The 22,629-nt window shown below is 40.3% G+C and overlaps 1 protein-coding gene across 1 annotated transcript in view; it reads left to right on the forward strand.

The window, feature by feature from the left end:
* The window catches only part of P4HTM (prolyl 4-hydroxylase, transmembrane), an 84,967-nt gene that overhangs the window by 38,226 nt on the left and 24,112 nt on the right, over nt 1-22,629 (forward strand). The window contains exons 4-5 of the mRNA XM_053689366.1: nt 9,664-9,760; nt 11,437-11,599. Coding sequence (XP_053545341.1) covers nt 9,664-9,760; nt 11,437-11,599 — 260 coding nt within the window. The remainder of the gene's footprint in view (nt 1-9,663; nt 9,761-11,436; nt 11,600-22,629) is intronic.

Here is a 22,629-nt window from a genome sequence, read left to right on the forward strand (position 1 = left end):
GTGAGTCTGTGAGTGTGTGACAGTACTAGTGTGTCTGTGAGTTTGTGACAGTACTAGTGAGTCTGTGAGTGTGTGACAGTACTAGTGTGTCTGTGAGTGTGTGACAGTACTAGTGTGTCTGTGAGTGTGTGACTGTACTAGTGTGTCTGAGTGTGTGACAGTACTAGTGTGTCTGTGAGTGTGTGACAGTACTAGTGTGTCTGTGAGTGTGTCACAGTACTAGTGTGTCTGTGAGTGTGTCACAGTACTAGTGTGTCTGTGAGTGTGTCACAGTACTAGTGTGTCTGTGAGTGTGTCACAGTACTAGTGTGTCTGTGAGTGTGTGACTGTACTAGTGTGTCTGTGAGTGTGTGACACTAATACTGTCTCACACATTTACAGACACACTAGTAAAGTCACACACTCACATACACACTAGTACTGTCACACACTCACACAGACACACTAGTACTGTCACACACTCACAGACACACTAGTACTGTCACACACTCACAGACACAGTAGTATTGTCACACACTCACAGACACACTAGTACTGTCACACACTCACAGACACAATAGTAGTCACACACTCACAGACACACTAGTACAGTCACACACTCACAGACACACTAGTACTGTCACACACTCACAGACACACTAGTACTGTGACACACATTTACAGACACACTAGTACTGTCACACACTCACAGACACACTAGTTCTGTCGCACACAGACACACTAGTACTGTCAAACACTCACAGACACACTAGTACTGTCACACACTCACAGACACACTAGTACTTTCACACACTCACAGACACACTAGTACTGTCACACTCACAGACACACTAGTACTGTCACACTCACAGACGCACTAGTACTGTCACACACTCACAGACACACAAGTACTGTCACACACTCACAGACACACTAATACTGTCTCACACATTTACAGACACACTAGTAAAGTCACACACTCACAGACACACTAATACTGTCTCACACATTTACAGACACACTAGTAAAGTGTCTGTGAGTGTGTGACTTTACTAGTGTGTCTGTAAATGTGTGAGACAGTATTAGTGTGTCTGTGAGTGTGTGACAGTACTCGTGTGTCTGAGTGTGTGACAGTACTAGTGTGTCTGTGAGTGTGACAGTACTAGTGTGTCTGTGAGTGTGTGAAAGTACTAGTGTGTCTGTGAGTGTGTGACAGTACTAGTGTGTCTGTGAGTGTTTGACAGTACTAGTGTGTCTGTGTGCGACAGTACTAGTGTGTCTGTGAGTGTGTGACAGTACTAGTGTGTCTGTAAATGTGTGTCACAGTACTAGTGTGTCTGTGAGTGTGTGACAGTACTAGTGTGTCTGTGAGTGTGTGACTGTACTAGTGTGTCTGTGAGTGTGTAACTACTATTGTGTATGTGAGTGTGTGACAGTACTACTGTGTCTATGAGTGTGTGACAGTACTAGTGTGTCTGTGAGTGTGTGACTACTAGTGTGTCTGTGAGTGTGTGACAGTACTACTGTGTCTGTGAGTGTGTGACAGTACTAGTGTGTCTGTGAGTGTGTGACAGTACTAGTGTGTCTGTGTGAGTGTGTGACAGTACTAGTGTGTCTGTGAGTGTGTCACAGTACTAGTGTGTCTGTGAGTGCGTGACTGTACTATTGTGTCTGTGAGTGTGTCACAGTACTAGTGTGTCTGTGAGTGTGTGACTGTACTAGTGTGTCTGTGAGTGTGTGAAAGTACTAGTGTGTCTGTGAGTGTGTGACAGTATTAGTGTGTCTGTGAGTGTGTGACAGTACTAGTGTGTCTGTGAGTGTGTGACTGTAGTGTGTCTGTGAGTGTGTGACTGTACTAGTGTGTCTGTGAGTGTGTGACTACTAGTGTGCATGAGTGTGTGACAGTACTAGCGTGTCTGTGAGTGTGTGACAGTACTAGTGTGTCTGTGAGTGTGTGACAGTACTAGTGTGTCTGTGAGTGTGTCACAGTACTAGTGTGTCTGTGAGTGTGTCACAGTACTAGTGTGTCTGTGAGTTTGTCACAGTACTAGTGTGTCTGTGAGTGTGTCACAGTACTAGTGTGTCTGTGAGTGTGTGACTGTACTAGTGTGTCTGTGAGTGTGTGACTTTACTAGTGTGTCTGTAAATGTGTGAGACAGTATTAGTGTGTCTGTGAGTGTGTGACTTTACTAGTGTGTCTGTAAATGTGTGAGACAGTATTAGTGTGTCTGTGAGTGTGTGACAGTACTCGTGTGTCTGTGAGTGTGTGACAGTACTAGTGTGTCTGTGACAGTACTAGTGTGTCTGTGAGTGTTTGAAAGTACTAGTGTGTCTGTGAGTGTGTGACAGTACTAGTGTGTCTGTGAGTGTGTGACAGTACTAGTACTAGACACACTAGTACTGTCACACACTCACAGACACACTAGTACAGTCACACACTCACAGACACACTAGTACTGTCACACACTCACAGACACACTAGTACTGTGACACACATTTACAGACACACTAGTACTGTCACACACTCACAGACACACTAGTTCTGTCGCACACAGACACACTAGTAGTGTCACACACTCACAGACACACTAGTACTTTCACACACTCACAGACACACTAGTACTGTCACACTCACAGACACACTAGTACTGTCACACACTCACAGACACACAAGTACTGTCACACACTCACAGACACACTAATACTGTCTCACACATTTACAGACACACTAGTAAAGTCACACACTCACAGACACACTAATACTGTCTCACACATTTACAGACACACTAGTAAAGTGTCTGTGAGTGTGTGACTTTACTAGTGTGTCTGTAAATGTGTGAGACAGTATTAGTGTGTCTGTGAGTGTGTGACAGTACTCGTGTGTCTGAGTGTGTGACAGTACTAGTGTGTCTGTGAGTGTGACAGTACTAGTGTGTCTGTGAGTGTGTGACAGTACTTGTGTGTCTGTGAGTGTGTGACAGTACTAGTGTGTCTGTGAGTGTTTGACAGTACTAGTGTGTCTGTGTGCGACAGTACTAGTGTGTCTGTGAGTGTGTGACAGTACTAGTGTGTCTGTAAATGTGTGTCACAGTACTAGTGTGTCTGTGAGTGTGTGACAGTACTAGTGTGTCTGTGATTGTGTGACTGTACTAGTGTGTCTGTGAGTGTGTGACTACTATTGTGTCTGTGAGTGTGTGACAGTACTACTGTGTCTGTGAGTGTGTGACAGTACTAGTGTGTCTGTGAGTGTGTGACTACTAGTGTGTCTGTGAGTGTGTGACAGTACTACTGTGTCTGTGAGTGTGTGACAGTACTAGTGTGTCTGTGAGTGTGTGACAGTACTAGTGTGTCTGTGTGAGTGTGTGACAGTACTAGTGTGTCTGTGAGTGTGTCACAGTACTAGTGTGTCTGTGAGTGTGTGACTGTACTAGTGTGTCTGTGAGTGTGTCACAGTACTAGTGTGTCTGTGAGTGTGTGACTGTACTAGTGTGTCTGTGAGTGTGTGAAAGTACTAGTGTGTCTGTGAGTGTGTGACAGTATTAGTGTGTCTGTGAGTGTGTGACAGTACTAGTGTGTCTGTGAGTGTGTGACTGTACTAGTGTGTCTGTGAGTGTGTGACTACTAGTGTGCATGAGTGTGTGACAGTACTAGTGTGTCTGTGAGTGTGTGACAGTACTAGTGTGTCTGTGAGTGTGTCACAGTACTAGTGTGTCTGTGAGTGTGTCACAGTACTAGTGTGTCTGTGAGTTTGTCACAGTACTAGTGTGTCTGTGAGTGTGTCACAGTACTAGTGTGTCTGTGAGTGTGTGACTGTACTAGTGTGTCTGTGAGTGTGTGACTTTACTAGTGTGTCTGTAAATGTGTGAGACAGTATTAGTGTGTCTGTGAGTGTGTGACTTTACTAGTGTGTCTGTAAATGTGTGAGACAGTATTAGTGTGTCTGTGAGTGTGTGACAGTACTCGTGTGTCTGTGAGTGTGTGACAGTACTAGTGTGTCTGTGAGTGTGACAGTACTAGTGTGTCTGTGAGTGTTTGAAAGTACTAGTGTGTCTGTGAGTGTGTGACAGTACTAGTGTGTCTGTGATTGTGAGACAGTACTAGTGTGTCTGTAAATGTGTGTCACAGTACTAGTGTGTCTGTGAGTGTGTCACAGTACTAGTGTGTCTGTGAGTGTGTCACAGTACTAGTGTGTCTGTGAGTGTGTGACTGTACTAGTGTGTCTGTGAGTGTGTCACAGTACTATTGTGTCTGTGAGTGTGTCACAGTACTAGTGTGTCTGTGAGTGTGTCACAGTACTAGTGTGTCTGTGAGTGTGTGACAGTACTAGTGTGTCTGTGAGTGTGTGACAGTACTAGTGTGTCTGTGATTGTGAGACAGTACTAGTGTGTCTGTAAATGTGTGTCACAGTACTAGTGTGTCTGTGAGTGTGTCACAGTACTAGTGTGTCTGTGAGTGTGTCACAGTACTAGTGTGTCTGTGAGTGTGTGACTGTACTAGTGTGTCTGTGAGTGTGTCACAGTACTATTGTGTCTGTGAGTGTGTCACAGTACTAGTGTGTCTGTGAGTGTGTCACAGTACTAGTGTGTCTGTGAGTGTGTGACAGTACTAGTGTGTCTGTGAGTGTGTGACTGTACTAGTGTGTCTGTGAGTGTGTGACAGTACTAGTGTGTCTGTGTGAGTGTGTGACTGTACTAGTGTGTCTGTGAGTGTGTGACTGTACTATTGTGTCTGTGTGAGTGTGTGACAGTACTAGTGTGTCTGTGAGTATGACAGTACTAGTGTGTCTGTGAGTGTGTGAAAGTACTAGTGTGTCTGTGAGTGTGTCACAGTACTAGTGTGTCTGTGAGTGTGTGACTGTACTAGTGTGTCTGTGAGTGTGTGACAGTACTAGTGTGTCTGTGAGTGTGTGGCAGCACTAGTGTGTCTGTGAGTGTGTGACAGCACTAGTGTATCTGTGAGTGTGTGGCAGTACTAGTGTGTCTGTGAGTGTGTGACAGCACTAGTATGTCTGTGAGTGTTTATCAGTACTAGTGTGTCTGTGAGTGTGTGACAGTACTAATGTGTCTGAGTGTGTGACAGTACTAGTGTGTCTGTGAGTGTGTGACAGCACTAGTGTGTCTGTGAGTGTGTGACAGTATTAGTGTTTTTATGAGTGTGTGTACATGTGTCTCTTATTGTGAGTATATTTTGCAAAAAGAGAGTATGTCTCGTCCTCTGATGCTAGGAAACGATTTATGAACAAAGGATGAGATAGACTGACAGGCCCAGGGGATTCTGGGAATGTTATTCCCCTTTTCCTTTTATATAGAGAAACATCATTACTTATACTGTGTTTATGTGGGTACATTCCAGAGGACTTGTGTATAACATCCATCCTTTCTCTGCTGACCATGTATGGCTTGCCACCTGCTCTAACACAACACAGTACACTGAGGTCCTGCCCTATACAGAACAGCAGCTCTATGAGCACTAGACCACTGCAGCTGCTGTCACTGACTCTGGGTAATATTATTGTGATGTGCCCTGTAGTGAGTCATATGCGCCAGTCTTGCAATATAAGCACTTCACTCCGTTATGTGTTTATATAATTATAAAATGAACCATTACAGTCTCTAGCATGAATGTGTAAAACAATACTTATAAGCCTGTTGTGTATTTGTCGCACTTATGGTAACTGCGTGAGATGTTAGGTTTTCATCAACTGAGGTTAAAGTGATTGCTGTTTCCCTCTTTAGATATAAAGCGTAACCTCTGCTTCCCCCAGATAACAGTAAGATCTAGTTCCGCAACAAATTTTGAGCAGAACTGTTCAGTTATTAGCATAGTAAATCTAGCTACAGAGTCACATGACCCCAGAGGCGGAACTTGTTTCACTTTCTGTAATGAGATATTTTTTTAGTGCAGGTCGCTTTGAAATGAAATTTTAAATTATTCAGTTTCACTAAAGCACAAACTCAATTTCCATGTGTTGATTATCTGGGTCATAAAGCATTTTTTATAGTTGTATAATGTAATTCAGCAGTTGAAAATAGCATTGCAAATTAACTGCAGAGAAAAAAAGAAATTAGTTAATTTTTTCAAATTTCGCTTGAATAAATTTATTTATTTTGCCCTTGGTCTTACATCACATTATTATAAGTTAAAAAGGTGCATTGCATCTTATATTCAGGAGTCACAGCTTTGCAGACCGGGAAAGTCTAGGGGGCAGGTTAAAAAATCCCTGAGAGCCAGTTGTCAATTAAAGCAGCACTGCTCTGTATTTAACTGTTCTCTTCAAATTTCACTTCGCTCTGGTTGCACTGTATTAAAGGGACAGTATAGTCAAAATTAAACTTTCATGATTCAGATAGGGCATGCAACTTTCCAATTTACTTTTATCATCAAATGTGCATGGTTATCTTGGTATTGTTTGTTGAAAGCTAAACCTAGGTAGGCTCTTATGCTAAGCTCTAAGTCCTTAAAGGCCGCCTCTTATCTCAGTGCATTTTAACAGTTTTTCACAGCTTGACAGTGCTAGTTCATGGGAGTCATATAGATAACATTGTGCTCACCCCCATGAAGTTACTTATGAGTCAGCACTGATTGGCTAACTTGCAAGTCTGTCAAAAGAACTGAGCTAAGGGCGCAGTCTGCAGAGGCTTAGATACAGAGGAAAAAAGTATATTAATACTGTATAATCGTGTTATGCAAAACTGCAGAATGGATAAATAAGGGATTATCTATCTTTTTAAACAATAAAAATTCTGGAGTAGACTGTCTCTTTATGGAAATCTTAATGGAGCCAGAGCACTGCGCTGTTTGAAGAGAACAGCCTGATGTGGAGCAGCACTGCAAAGAAAAAGAGCTAACCATTCCTGCATGTGCCCTGTTCTTTCTGCAGACTTGCTGCTTTTTCTGCGATCTCCGATCACAGCATGTTCTGCCTTGGGGCACATGACACATAAAAAGTTACTTTCTATTGGTGTCAAAATACACCAATCCCACTATTTAATTTTAACTTCCCAAACTTATAGTAACTTCTAACCTTAAAAAAAACTGCCAGATTCTATGTAATTTATAAACGCTAGCGCTCTGGTGTTTACAATGAGAGGCTGTTCCAAATCAAACTATAGCTGCATTACCGTACAGCTGTAATATATATAGGGCCAGATTACAGCTCCACTGAGTAATACCAGCACATGCTAATGTGCGCTGGTATTACAAGTTGACAGGAATGTTAAGGCGAGCTGGGAAGCATTCCGCTCACAAGAGCGCTTTTCAGTAGGCTCCAATGGGATCCTCGTTCTGATGCCGTAAGAAACGGCACAGAACCTAAGCTCAGTAAAGATGGTAAATCGCGCAGCAATTGCAGTATTTTAAAATATATATAATTATATGATTATATACATCAGTGCTTTCCAAACTGTGTGTCGGGACACACTAGTGTGTCGGCAGCAGTGTGTAGGTGCGTCCCTGCTTCAGCACAAATTTTTTTAAATTTAAATTATTTTTTTTAAATTGTTTTTTGGTTTCTGACTTTCCGCCTGCCTGCTACGCATATCACATGGTTGACACTTGATTGATACCTAGTGGGTCACAGATCATCTTAAACAATTGGCACAACTCAGTGGGAACTGAAACTATTACCATTGGCTAATTTGGCGGCACATTGGCTCCTGACTGCAAGTGTAGCCAGTGAGTGGGACAGCATTGTGTTTGCAGCGCGGGCAGTAGTCAGTCGGACTCACAGAGCTCTAAGGGTGGCAGCTTAAACGCTGAGCTGAAGTCAGTGGGATTTCTTTGCAACTAGCTCCCAGTAGTGCATTGCTGCTCCTGCCCTTGATATATGGATAGGAAGTGGAAGCTTAAAAATGCTTGATGATGAAATGCGAGTGTCTTTATCTAATATTACACCAAATATTCCGAAACTGTGTTCATTCCATCAACCTCATACATCCCATTAAAATAGTAAGTATCTATTGGTGTTAAACTTTTTTAATTCTTGCACATACATACTGTTACTTGTAAATGCATTTTGTTATTATATAATTTATGTATGTGTCCATATCTTTTAAAACAAATTCGTTTAACCTCCTGTTTGCTAGTACAACTGAATTACTGTGTCGCAAAATGATGTAGGTCTAAAAAGTGTGTCACCGACATGAAAAGTTTGGAAAGCTCTGATATACATATATATTTATGTGTATGTGTATATACACATATTAACACATAAATATATATTTATATAAGCAGATACAACATATATATATTTAGAGGGAACACATAGTTTGCATAAACCACAATGTAAAGGCACTTTTCAGTGTTGTTTTTTTTCTAACACTCCACACCCGCCAACTTTAAAGCCCCAAAACTGCCTAGGGCAGTTGTTTTTTTATTTAAAAAAAAAAAAAAACTCTATTTTTTTTTTTTATAAAAAAATCTATAATGCCCTCTATTTTGAGGGCATTCGGTGCACTTTTAGAAAATTAAAAAGAAATCTAATCACTTGTAATGCCTGGTTATTTATCTTGTGCCCACAAACAGCAAATTTGCGACAAACAGCAAATTTGCCACAAACAGCAAATTTGCCACAAACAGCAAATTTGCCACAAACAGCAAATTTGCCACAAACAGCAAATTTGCCCCTTTGTGGGTTTGCGATAAATTAGCACTCCACTTGTAATCTAGCCCATAGTGATTTAGTTATTTAAAAGGAAATTAACCCCAATTTTTTCTTTCGTGATTCAGATAGCGCAGCAATTTTAAGCAGCTTTCTAATTTACTCCTATTATAAATTTTTCTTTGTTGTCTTGCTATCTTTTTTTGAAAAGCAGGAATGTAAGCTTAGGAGCCAGCCCATGTTTGGCTCAGCACCCTGCGTAGTGCTTGCTGATTGGTGGCTACATTTAACCTAAACCTTTACACTTATATCTTTAGTATTCATACGGAGAATGTCATTGTAAAATAGATCTACATATTATTCTCTGGCTAATCTTTGCCCTGAATACATCATTATGTCTAGCCTTTATTAACTGTTTAATTACCCCTTTAAGTAAAAGTCTGAGTTGTCAAAGTCATTAACCTTATCAGTAAAAATGAAAGTTTTGTCACAGCACATACATAAGAAAAGTTAGTTATTGTAGACGTCAGGTTGTGCTCACCTCATCTATATAGTTATATTGAGTATGTAAATATGCAGCTAATGTGTGGCACACGTTATCTTTACTACTTTACTTATATCTTGTTTTATTAATACTATATTATTTTATAAAACACTAACATAAGCTTCAGCGCAATAACAAAGGTAGAACGACTATATTGTTGCAGTAGAATGAAACCTTAAATGACAAGCATTGACTCGCTGGTACAGGGATAGTCAGGAGCTGTGGGTTTGCACACTTGGGTGACAGAGACAAGAGGGTTTCTGATGATGATTACATCATACGGACAATAAGATTATATGGGTAGGTCATGTGCTTAGGGGTTATGGGACATTCTGTGTAACTCACCTACAATGTCACAACAAATTCTGCATTTTCACGTACAGTTTTAATTACTAATCACCGGTAGTCTGACAAATTAGCTTATCTCATTATCTGTGTCACATTTATATTCAATTAGCTACATGGGGAGTTAATTTGTTGCCTTAAACATGTGGATCACAAGGTACATTGGTTTACTTGCGGTTTTGTTTTTTTATTGGAGGTTTTAACCCATTCTCGGCTAGGAAATGGGAGATGGATGACTCCTGAGAGTATTCGGGAGATGTACGCAGCAGTGAAGGCCGATCCTGATGGAAATGGTGAGCTATGGACAACACAAGGTTAAAGAATATCCCTATATTCCGACTGACAGTGATCTGTCCTGTGTGCTGGCTTTGTACATTACACAGATTAGCGCAGCTGGCTTGTTTGATACAAAAGTCACACTTAAAGGGACACTAAACCCAATTTTTTTCTTTCACGATTCAGATAGAGCAGCAATTTTAAGCAACTTTCTAATTTATTCCTATTATCAATTTTTCTTCAGTCTCTTGCTATCTTTATTTTAAAAGCAGTAATTTAAAGATTAGTAGCCGGCCCATTTTAGGTTCAGCACCATGGATAGCACTTGCTTATTAATGGATACATTTAGCCACCAATAAGAAAGCATAACCCAGGTTCTCAACCAAAAATGGGCCGGCTCCTATGCTTTACATTCCTGCTTTTTAAAGATAGCAAGAGAATGAAGAAACATTGATAAGAGGAGTAAATTAGAAACTTGCTTTAAATTGCTCTATCTGAATCATGAAAGAAAAAAAATTGGGTTTAGTTTCCCTTTAAAGGCACACAGAGGTCATAATTAAATGGTTGTAACTTACAACAAAACAATATGTCTAGTTTACTTCTGTATCAAATGTAACTCCTCTCGGTGTCATATTGTTTCAATGAAGGATAATTTAAAATAAGATAATATAACATATGAGTACTGAAGAATAGTAGTGTGAAGAGAATTTAATTCATATGTATTTTCCATTTCATATGATCACATTATTGCTCCCATTTGATACTGATAATTGCCTCACAAACATACTATTTCATTGAAGGATAATTTAAAATAAGACAATAGAACCTATTAGTATTAAAGAATATTAGCGTGAAGAGGATTGTTTTATCTTCACAAACGTGTTTTGTTACTTTAAGATGTTGTACTATTGCATTGTGACAGTTAATTGTGATGTGTATATAACCGGTGGTAATAGCCTTTGGCAAATGTCTATAAATACGGCTAACGGCAAAATGCATCAGTCGCTGAGGGCTGCCAGTTGCTTTTATCGGATTTGTCTGTTCCTCAACATTTTTAAGAGTTGCATTTTAGAGTTCCGCCGGACTTCGGATTGATATTAATACATTTTGAATGCCTCTTTTAGATTGATCAAATACATTTCTGCGTGTGGTGTCCTTTTAAATCAAAGCAAAAAGTAAAGATGTTAAAACTATTTTACAATTCCTGTTGATTCTTGTGAACCATTTACCCCTCACAGCAGAGAGTATGCACCGGTGTATAAGGTGACAATCTCTAGCTTTAAATAAAGGACCAATACAACCTTGTTTAAAGCGTTTGCAATAGTATGTTTATCCTCAGCATTCTATTGGCTTATATGTTCATAAGCTGTAACCTCCATGTCGGATAGTCTTATAATACAGTATCAGCGTAGGATGTACGCAGCTTTTTACAGACAGGGTGGTGGATTAATGGAATAAACTTCCAGTAGAGGTGATAAACACAGGTACTGTAAAAGAACTATATAATGTTTGGGAAATGCATAAACCTATCCTAAGAAAACAGTAACATGTAATATGGGCCTTTTGTTTCTTATTTACCATCAAAATCTATGTTTCTATGAGTGCCTGCCGTGAAAGTCGTATATCCCCCAATGATGTGGTTTATTGAGCCAATAACTGAATATCTGTGCTTTTGTGCGTCTTTTGTTTATAGGTGTCTTAAGTTTGGATGAGTTCAAGAAATTAAACCTCAGAGATTTTCATAAATATTTGGGAAGCCAGGAGGTCACCATGAATGATTTGGTCCGAAATAGTCAACATACATGGCTATACCAAGGCGAGGGGGCTCACAGTGTTCTGCGCTCCATACGGCAAAGGTAAACGCAAAGTAGGAGCCATTAATTCATAGAGATTCTTACAGACGCTGAAACTACAGTTAAATAAATACATTCTTCTACCTTTTCTTGATTTTCTTATCAGAGTGAGATTTGTGTAGTAATAAATATATATATAGTAGGATTTATATATATACTGTATATGTGCATTCTTTCACATTTTACACAAGTAATCATATCTGTGCATTCTGTTTTTAGAACAATATATCTAAGCTCTAGTTATTCTGTATAGTTGCAGTCCTTAGGCAAACCGTCTGATTTCTCTTATGTAGAAAACGTTTATGTTGCTGGACATGAAATGCTAGATATAATGATGTATTTAAGGCAAAGATTAGCCTGACAGTAATGTGCATATTTTATTTTATTATTATATTATTTGTTTAAATATTGAAGAAATAAGTGTAAAGTTTTTGTATCTATAAAGTAATAATTAGTGCCGCCATCTTGTAACCTAGGTTTCACAAGGTTTAAAAGCATTCATCTTATCTCCCCTGCTGAGACCAGCTAGGAACAGTTAGAAGTGCGCTACTAAAGTAAAAGCTCTCTATGGCCCATGAATATATTTCTATGAAGCAATCATAGCATATCTTAAAGGGACATGAAACCCAATTTTTTTCTTTCATGATTCAGATAGAGAATACAATTTTAACAACTTTCCACTTTTACTTTTATTATGAAATCTGTTTCATTCTCTTGTTATCCTTTGTTGAAGGAGCAGCAATGTATTACTCGGAGCTAGCTGAACACAAGGGATGAGCCAATGGCAAGAGGCATATATGTTCAGCTACTAATCAGTAGCTAGGTCCCTTTAGTGCATTGCTGTTCTTGAGCCTATCTAGGTATGCTTTTCAACAAAGGATTCCAAGAGAATGAAGGAAATAAGATATTAGGACTAAATTGGAAAGTTGTTTAAAATTGTATGTTCTACCTAAATCATGAAAGTTTAATATTGACTTTACAATCCCTTTGTTGTATATTTTTTGTGGAATAGATCTTAGTGCATAAAGTACACTAACTCCAATTGGATCTGCATGGCTTGTTCATCTACAGTCACATAGACCTGTCAATTGCATCATTGTCACAAAAATGATGCTGTAGATTTCATACATTTAACCACTTGCTGCCAGAATTAGCTGGAACACTTTGCTTAGCAGGGGGTTAATGTGTTTTGTTATGAAATAAACCTTTCCTAGGCCCCAGCTGTGCATCAGGTGTGACCTCTGCATGTGATGATGAGCGCTTATTTACTTAAATTATTACAGAGTTAATTGGTTTAGGAAATAGACAATTCAGGTCTGATGATAAGGTCAGTGTAATTATATGTAAACAGAATCAGAAAACACAGATAGTGTCAGATTAATGTTTGCTTGTAGTTAATTAAGCTTAATTAATATCCCAGCAGCACTTCGCACACAATGGCTGATAAGACCCTTACGGCGTCCCATTGGCTTTTTAATATTGTGACTTTCAAGCTGGTTCACTTATATTTTGGTGGTTGCCGAGCAAATCTCCTTATCAATTGTCTATACAATAGTAATACAAGTCTGAAGTTTATTTCATTATTTTTATACATCTTAAAGGGACAGTGTACTCCAGAATTTTCATAGTTAAAAAGATAGATAATCCGTTTATTATCCATTCCCCAGTTTTGCATAATCAACACAGTTATATTAATATACTTTTTACCTCTGTGATTACCTTGTATCTAAGCCTCTGCAGACAGCCACCTGATCACAGGACTGTGACTATTTATTATTTATTGACTTGCATTTAGTACTGGGTTGTGCTAACTTTTAAATAACTTCTCAGGCGAGAACACATTGTTATCTATATGGCCCACATTAACTAGCAGTCTCCTGTTGTGAAAAGCAAATAAAAATGCATGTGATTAAGAGGCTGTCTATAGAGCCTTTGAAAAAAGGTAGAAATTTAGAGGTTTAAATGTTATAAAATATATTAATATAACAATGTTGGTTGTGCAAAGCCGGGGAATGGGTAGTAAAGGCATTAGCTATCTTTTTAAACAATAACAATTTTATTTTAGACTGTACCTTTAATGTTAAAATATGTTTATAAACGATAGAAAGGAGCTTCAAATCTACTCTTTTAATGAACACGAGAGAAGTGTATAATACACTTGTACATCATTATTTAACCCCAAAGATTATTGGAAAATGGAAATTCAGAGAATCCAAAATGTGTAAGAAATGACAGTTTTTGGACCCTGATATTATGTAAACTATGTGGGGGAAAATAAGATTAGCAAGTTAAGATTAATTTGGGTGTGGGGGGAAATTAAAAAAAAAGCTCAGATTATTCTGCGAGCAAGAAAATGAATATGCATTCAATTAATGTCAGATAAAGCGCCTAAATTCTATAAACTATGAACAACTACTAATTGAGCCAATGGCAGATATAAAAACAAAAAGGTGTTTTTTACATAAAGCCAACCAAAAACAACTGTTGTTTTCCTAGAATAAAATACAAGAGGTGTGTGTGTATATAAATATACAGTATATATATGTGTGTGTATGTATATATATATATATATATATATATATACATATATATGTGTGTGTATATATATATATATATATATATATATATATAGTACTGGAAGCAAGCAAATAGAAAAGGGCGCTAGAAAGGTGAACAGAAAATATATATATACGTATAAGAATATACGTGTATAAATAGACTAGGAGGCAGAGAATCCCAATAAACAAAAACCAACCTATGAGCAGCTGTCCCTTTAAGGAGGGTGAAACCCGAGACAAGAAAAGGGAACAGAGATTCCCCTTCTCCCTCAAAAAACACCCACCAATAGAATATGGTACAACAAGAGGTCAAAAAGTGGACATAAAATAGTGCTGGTTGCTCAGAGCTGGTATATATGGTATAAGGTGGAAAACTGGATGTCAGAATATCAACCACAATAAAATAATGATATATACGTTATTCATATGAATAGACACATAGAATTATTATGGTAAAAGCAGATAGCACAGTGCATAAATATAGTGCATAGATATGTCCGATTGCTGCAACAGAATATTCCACAATTAGCGGTAAATCTATGTGAAGTGCAAACTTACAGGAACAAACCTCAATCCTATGAGGTAAGTGATCCGCACAGTAGAGGATTCCTCTTATGGCATTCAGCTTTCCTCTTTGGGGTGTGAGAGAAACTTCAGTGGGTTTGTAATCGATACTTCTGCAGCCTTTTGAAGTATGGCTCCTCCGAAATATGATATGATCTCCCACAGCCTGCGTGCACTGCTCCGGTCTTGCTCAGGCGCTATACCCGCTATAGAGGAATCCTCTACTGTGCGGATCACTTACCTCATAGTATTGAGGTTTGTTCCTGTAAGTTTGCACTTCACATAGATTTACCGCTAATTGTGGAATATTCTGTTGCAGCAATCGGACATATCTATGCACTATATTTATGCACTGTGCTATCTGTTTTTACCATAATAATTCTATGTGTCTATTCATATGAATAACGTATATATCATTATTTCTCTTGTAAGGTGTATCCAGTCCACGGATTCATCCATTACTTGTGGGATATTCTCCTTCCCAACAGGAAGCTGCAAGAGGATCACCCACAGCAGAGCTGTCTATATAGCTCCTCCCCTAACTGCCACCTCCCAGTCATTCTCTTGCAGCTCTCGACAAGGGAAGTAGCCAGAGAGATGTGGTGCATTAATGTAGTTTATCTTCAATCAAAAGTTTGTTATTTTCAAATGGTACCGGAGTTGTACTATTTTAGCCTCAGGCAGAAAGTTGAAGAAGAGTCTGCCTGTGGTTTTTTGATGATCTTAGCAGGTTGTAACTAAGATCCATTGCTGTTCTCACACATAACTGAAGAGAGAGGTAACTTCAGCTGGGGGAATGGCGTGCAGGGTCTCCTGCTCTGAGGTATGTGCAGTTTTAAATTTTTCTAGAGAGATGATAAGCTAGAAAATGCTGACAATACCGAATTTATTTAAGGTAAGCCTGATTACAGTGATTTAATAACACGTTTTCTTGAAGGTGTTTAAACGTTTATTACATATTGGTGATAAAACTTTATTCTGGGGCCCAGTTTTTTCCACATGGCTGGCTAGATTTTGCCTAGGGATAGTTTTTTAAGGCCCTCTCACTGTGAGTACAGGTTGGGAGGGGCCTATTTTCACGCCTAAATTGCGCATTAGTTTTTGCAGCTTGAGACATCCAGCTTCCCTGAAGGAGTCCCCTGAACATTTAGGACCTCTCTAAAGGGTTTTTGTGCCTTCCAAAGTCGTTGTATGGGCAGGTAGGGCCACAGTAGAGCTGTGGCAGTTTGTTGTGACTGTTTAAAAACGTTTATATCGTTTTTTTGATCCGGTTTTGAAACTAAGGGGTTAATCATCCATTTGAAAGTGGGTGCAATGCTCTTGCAGCCTATTATACACACTGTAATAATTTCGTAAGATTTACTGTTTTTTTCACTGTTTTGCAGTTTCTGTGATCCTAACGAAGGCCAGATTGTCAAAACTTCTAGACTCTTGCCGTGTTCTTTATTCCACTTCTTGTCCTTCAGTGGCTCAGTGTATGGAAGTAATCGGTTTTAATGGTAGCGGCAATGGACATAGTACCGTTTGCCCGCCTACATCTCAGACCGCTGCAACTTTGCATGCTCAGTCAGTGGAATGGGGATTACACAGATTTGTCCCCTCTACTAAATCTGGATCAAGAAACCAGGGATTCTCTTCTCTGGTGGCTATCTCAGGTCCATCTGTCCAAGGGGATGAGCTTCTGCAGGCCAGATTGAACTATAGTAACGACAGATGCCAGCCTTCTGGGCTGGGGTGCATTCTGGAACTCCCTGAAGGCTCAGGGCTCGTGGACTCAGGAGGAGACACTCCTTCCGATAAATATTCTGGAACTAAGAGCGATATTCAGTGCTCTTCAGGCTTGGCCTCAGCTAGCTGCGGTCAGGTTCATCAGATTTCAGTCGGACAACATCACGACTGTAGCCTATATCAACCATCAGGGGGGAACAAGGAGCCCCCTGGCAATGTTGGAGTTTTCAAAGATAATTCTATGGGCAGAGATTCACTCTTGCCATCTCTCAGCTATCCATATCCCAGGAGTAGAGAACTGGGAGGCGGATTTTCTAAGTCGGCAGACTTTTCATACGGAGGAGTGGGAGCTCCATCCGGAGGTATTTGCCCAGCTGATTCAACTATGGGGCAAACCAGAACTGGATCTCATGGCGTCTCGACAGAACGCCAAACTTCCTTGTTACGGGTCCAGGTCAAGGGATCCCCAGGCAGCGCTGATAGATGCTCTAGCAGCGCCCTGGTCCTTCAGCCTGGCTTATGTGTTTCCACCGTTTCCTCTGCTCCCTCGGCTGATTGCTAAGATCAAGCAGGAGAGAGCTTCAGTGATTTTGATAGCTCCTGCGTGGCCACGCAGGACTTGGTATGCAGATCTGGTGGACATGTCATCCTTTCCATCATGGACATTGGGCATTTTTTCAGGCTTCAGTTAGAATCAAGCCTGTGTTTAAACCTGTTGCTCCGCCATGGAGTTTAAATTTAGTTCTTAAAGTTCTTCAAGGGGTTCCGTTTGAACCTCTGCATTCCATAGATATCAAGCTTTTATCTTGGAAAGTTTTGTTTTTGGTAGCTATCTCTTCGGCTCGAAGAGTTTCAGAGTTATCTGCCTTGCAGTCTGATTCCCCTTATCTGATCTTCCATGCAGATAAGGTAGTTTTGCGTACCAAACCTGGGTTTCTTCCTAAGGTGGTATCTAATAAGAATATCAATCAGGAGATTGTTGTTCCGTCACTGTGTCCTAATCCTTCTTCAAAGAAGGAACGTCTATTACACAATCTTGACGTGGTTCGTGCTTCAAAGTTTTATTTTCAAGCTACTAAAGATTTTCGTCAAACATCTGCATTGTTTGTTGTCTACTCTGGACAGAGGAGAGGCCAAAAGGCTTCAGCAACTTCTCTTTCTTTTTGGTTAAGAAGTATAATCCGCTTAGCTTATGAGACTGCTGGCCAGCAGCCTCCTGAAAGAATTACAGCTCATTCCACTAGAGCGGTGGCTTCCACATGGGCTTTTAAAAATGAGGCTTCTGTGGAACAGATTTGTAAGGCGGCGACATGGTCTTCGCTTCATACTTTTTCTAAATTCTACAAATTTGATACTTTTGCTTCTTCGGAGGCTATTTTTGGGAGAAAGGTTTTACAGGCAGTGGTGCCTTCCGTTTAAGCGCCTGCCTTGTCCCTCCCTTCATCCGTGTCCTATAGCTTTGGTATTGGTATCCCACAAGTAATGGATGAATCCGTGGACTGGATACACCTTACAAGAGAAAACAAAATTTATGCTTACCTGATAAATTTATTTCTCTTGTGGCCCGCCCTGTCATTTTAAGGCAGGTGTTTTTTAATTTTTAAACTACAGTCACCACTGCACCCTATAGTTTCATCTTTCTCTTGCTTGTCTTCGGTCGAATGACTGGGAGGTGGCAGTTAGGGGAGGAGCTATATAGACAGCTCTGCTGTTGGTGATCCTCTTGCAGCTTCCTGTTGGAAAGGAGAATATCCCACAAGTAATGGATGAATCCGTGGACTGGATACACCACAAGAGAAATAAATGTATCAGGTAAGCATAAATTTTGTTTTTATTGTGGTTGATATTCTGACATCCAGTTTTCCACCTTATACCATATATACCAGCTCTGAGCAACCAGCGCTATTTAATGTCCACTTTTTGACCTCTTGTTGTACCATATATATATATATATCTATATATATATATATATATATATATATACATACAGAGAGAGAAGCGCTTTACCAGGAACGAACAACAGCTCAGTGGCTTGTTCTATGGCGATTTACCACCCGGAAGCAGCCTCTTTTAGACCAGTGTGCTTTTCACAGAAGAAAACTTTCCTGAAGTATATCAGTCTGATCCCGCCAAGTAAGGTCAGTCCAGCCCCGAAATACCAGGCAATTCTCCTCTGAACAAGGAACATGACAACCCCAGACGATCGTTTCGGCCTCCTATGGGCCTCGTCAGTGAGGTGCAGCCACATTCCTCTAAGCACACTGGGCAAGGAGTCCACGTCTGGTTTCCCCCATCACCCATAGGGAGACTTCCCCAGGGTCATAATAATTTGCATACAGAGAGAGAAGCGCTTTACCAGGAACGAACAACAGCTCAGTGGCTTGTTCTATGGCGATTTACCACCCGGAAGCAGCCTCTTTTAGACCAGTGTGCTTTTCACAGAAGAAAACTTTCCTGAAGTATATCAGTCTGATCCCGCCAAGTAAGGTCAGTCCAGCCCCGAAATACCAGGCAATTCTCCTCTGAACAAGGAACATGACAACCCCAGACGATCGTTTCGGCCTCCTATGGGCCTCGTCAGTGAGGTGCAGCCACATTCCTCTAAGCACACTGGGCAAGGAGTCCACGTCTGGTTTCCCCCATCACCCATAGGGAGACTTCCCCAGGGTCATAATAATTTGCATACAGAGAGAGAAGCGCTTTACCAGGAACGAACAACAGCTCAGTGGCTTGTTCTATGGCGATTTACCACCCGGAAGCAGCCTCTTTTAGACCAGTGTGCTTTTCACAGAAGAAAACTTTCCTGAAGTATATCAGTCTGATCCCGCCAAGTAAGGTCAGTCCAGCCCCGAAATACCAGGCAATTCTCCTCTGAACAAGGAACATGACAACCCCAGACGATCGTTTCGGCCTTCTATGGGCCTCGTCAGTGAGGTGCAGCCACATTCCTCTAAGCACACTGGGCAAGGAGTCCACGTCTGGTTTCCCCCATCACCCATAGGGAGACTTCCCCAGGGTCATAATAATTTGCATACAGAGAGAGAAGCGCTTTACCAGGAACGAACAACAGCTCAGTGGCTTGTTCTATGGCGATTTACCACCCGGAAGCAGCCTCTTTTAGACCAGTGTGCTTTTCACAGAAGAAAACTTTCCTGAAGTATATCAGTCTGATCCCGCCAAGTAAGGTCAGTCCAGCCCCGAAATACCAGGCAATTCTCCTCTGAACAAGGAACATGACAACCCCAGACGATCGTTTCGGCCTCCTATGGGCCTCGTCAGTGAGGTGCAGCCACATTCCTCTAAGCACACTGGGCAAGGAGTCCACGTCTGGTTTCCCCCATCACCCATAGGGAGACTTCCCCAGGGTCATAATAATTTGCATACAGAGAGAGAAGCGCTTTACCAGGAACGAACAACAGCTCAGTGGCTTGTTCTATGGCGATTTACCACCCGGAAGCAGCCTCTTTTAGACCAGTGTGCTTTTTACAAAACACGGAAGGCTGCATTGTGTGGCTGTTTTAGGGTCTCAGGTATTGGAGAGGACCTTGACGTGGTACCTGAGCTTGTCCCATTTGGCCAGATGCGGTGACTAACCTTTCCATTTTTGCTTTTAAATCTTAGCTGAGAGCTTGTAAGTAAGTGCTGGGTTATCTCTGTGTGTTGTATTAATTTGTTTTGTAATTTTCTCTATGGTTCTTGCACCTAGACCTGTCTGGGGTTAACTGCTTGTGGCTCTGGGGACAGCACAGCTTCCTGTGAGTGCCAGTGGTACCCAGGGCTGAGCATGTTGCAGGGTCATGGGATGTGTACCCGGTCCGGTATGAGAGTGCAGTTCCCTTCCGTGTTTTGTATATGTCTAGGGTGGTTACATATTCCTGTGCACCCTTCCCTTGTTTTCAGTTTGTTTGGATTTGAAAGCTTGCATTGTGTGGCTGTTTTAGGGTCTCAGGTATTGGAGAGGACCTTGACGTGGTACCTGAGCTTGTCCCATTTGGCCAGATGCGGTGACTAACCTTTCCATTTTTGCTTTTAAATCTTAGCTGAGAGCTTGTAAGTGAGTGCTGGGTTTTCTCTGTGTGTTGTATTAATTTGTTTTGTAATTTTCCCTATGGTTCTTGCACCCAGACCTGTCTGGGGTTAACTGCTTGTGGCTCTGGGGACAGCACAGCTTCCTGTGAGTGCCAGTGGCACCCAGGGCTGAGCATGTTGCAGGGTCATGGGATGTGTACCCGGTCCGGTATGAGAGTGCAGTTCCCTTCCGTGTTTTGTATATGTCTAGGGTGGTTACATATTCCTGTGCACCCTTCCCTTGTTTTAAGTTTGTTTGGATTTGAAAGCTTGCATTGTGTGGCTGTTTTAGGGTCTCAGGTATTGGAGAGGACCTTGACGTGGTACCTGAGCTTGTCCCATTTGGCCAGATGCGGTGACTAACCTTTCCATTTTTGCTTTTAAATCTTAGCTGAGAGCTTGTAAGTGAGTGCTGGGTTTTCTCTGTGTGTTTTATATATATATAACAAAATTCAGAAATGAAGGGCACTCTCAGGGTTTGTGATAATTGCGTGTCAGCAAAATAATAATAATAATAATAATAATTTGCGATTTATATAGCGCTTTTCTCCCTGTGAGACTCAAAGCACTTTACAAATATACTGTACCAACATAAGACATAAAAGTTAGGAGTTTCTGAAGGTCAGATAGGCGGACTGAATGCCTGATGGAAGAGGTGGGTCTTTAGCTTTTTTTAAAAAGTCTGTAAGGACGGTGCCTCTCTGATTACGCACGGTAAAGAGTTCCAGAAAGTAGGGGCAGCGTGGCAGAATGCTCTGGAGCCTGAGTTTGTCCTTATTCTTGGCACTGAGAGGAGGGATGTGTTGGCTGACCTAAGTGAACGGGATGGGATGTAGGGTGTCAGGAGCTCTTTCAGGTACTGTGGGCCTTGGTTGTTTAAGGCTTTCACGGCAATCAGCCGTGCTCATAAATCCAATCCGGGAAAATAGTATTTTCCCGGATTGGTGAGCACGGCTGATTGCCGTTATGAGTTTTGACTTCTCTTGACGAAGGCTTCTGCAAAAGCCGAAACGTCGACCAACAAATGTTGTTACTATGAACAATAAATGAAAATCTTTTGCTGACACGCAATTATCACAAACCCTGAGAGTGCCCTTCATTTCTGAATTTTGTTCTACATATTTTTTGAGGATTGCACCCAGGTTCAGAACTATTTACCAAAGTCGGAGTGCTGGAACATCTGCTGTTTCAAATATATATATATATATATATATATATATATATATATATATGTGTGTGTGTGTGTGTATATATATATATATATATATATATATATATATATATATATATATATATATATATAAAAAATGTGTGTTTGTATATAGGTATGTGTGTGTTTATATATATATTTATATATATATATATATTTATGTGTGTGCACGCGTGTCTGTATATATATATATATATATATATATATATATATATATATATATATATTTACTGTGTCTTCTTACAAAGAGTGATAGAATCAGGGAACTGTGTCACAGCAGAGGTGTTAGAAACAGATGCTAAAGGAATAAAATAAATGTCTGACACAGATGTAGTCAACTACAAAAGTGCATCACAACATTTGTAACTGACATCCATTTTCCCTAAATTATTCCTGCATTGTAAACTATTTTAAACTCTTTAGACCCAGACTGTAATATTATTGTCTTGTATACAAGCTTTGTGCCATTGTCTTGTGTACTATTGCAGTGTGAAGTTATAGTACACCCTTGTTTAGCACTGTGGAATTTAAATGTACCAGTTAATGACAAGAATTCCATTGCTGGTTTATGAACTAATCACATATTTAAATAGAAGCTCACACCTCAAATCATTTCTTTATTCTGTTATCAGATAGAGATCTGATTTGTACTGTGCAAAACGTTACCCTAAACTATAGCTTGCAGAGAAGGGTGTTATACGACAACCCGGTACTTATCTTTCCCTGTGCGCCTGAGCGTGTAAACAAACGAGCTCCCCAGCAGGGGGAGCTGTGTATCAGGTTACACCACTGAGTAAAGCCATGTACCTTAAAGGGATATTAAACAGTATGAAATTGTAATATAAATTGCTTAATTATGTATAGTTAAAAAAAACATTGCAATGTACTTTCATTTTTTATTTTGT

This window comes from Bombina bombina, chromosome 7 (genome assembly GCF_027579735.1).
Source record: "Bombina bombina isolate aBomBom1 chromosome 7, aBomBom1.pri, whole genome shotgun sequence".
NCBI classification, from domain to species: Eukaryota; Metazoa; Chordata; class Amphibia; order Anura; family Bombinatoridae; genus Bombina; species Bombina bombina.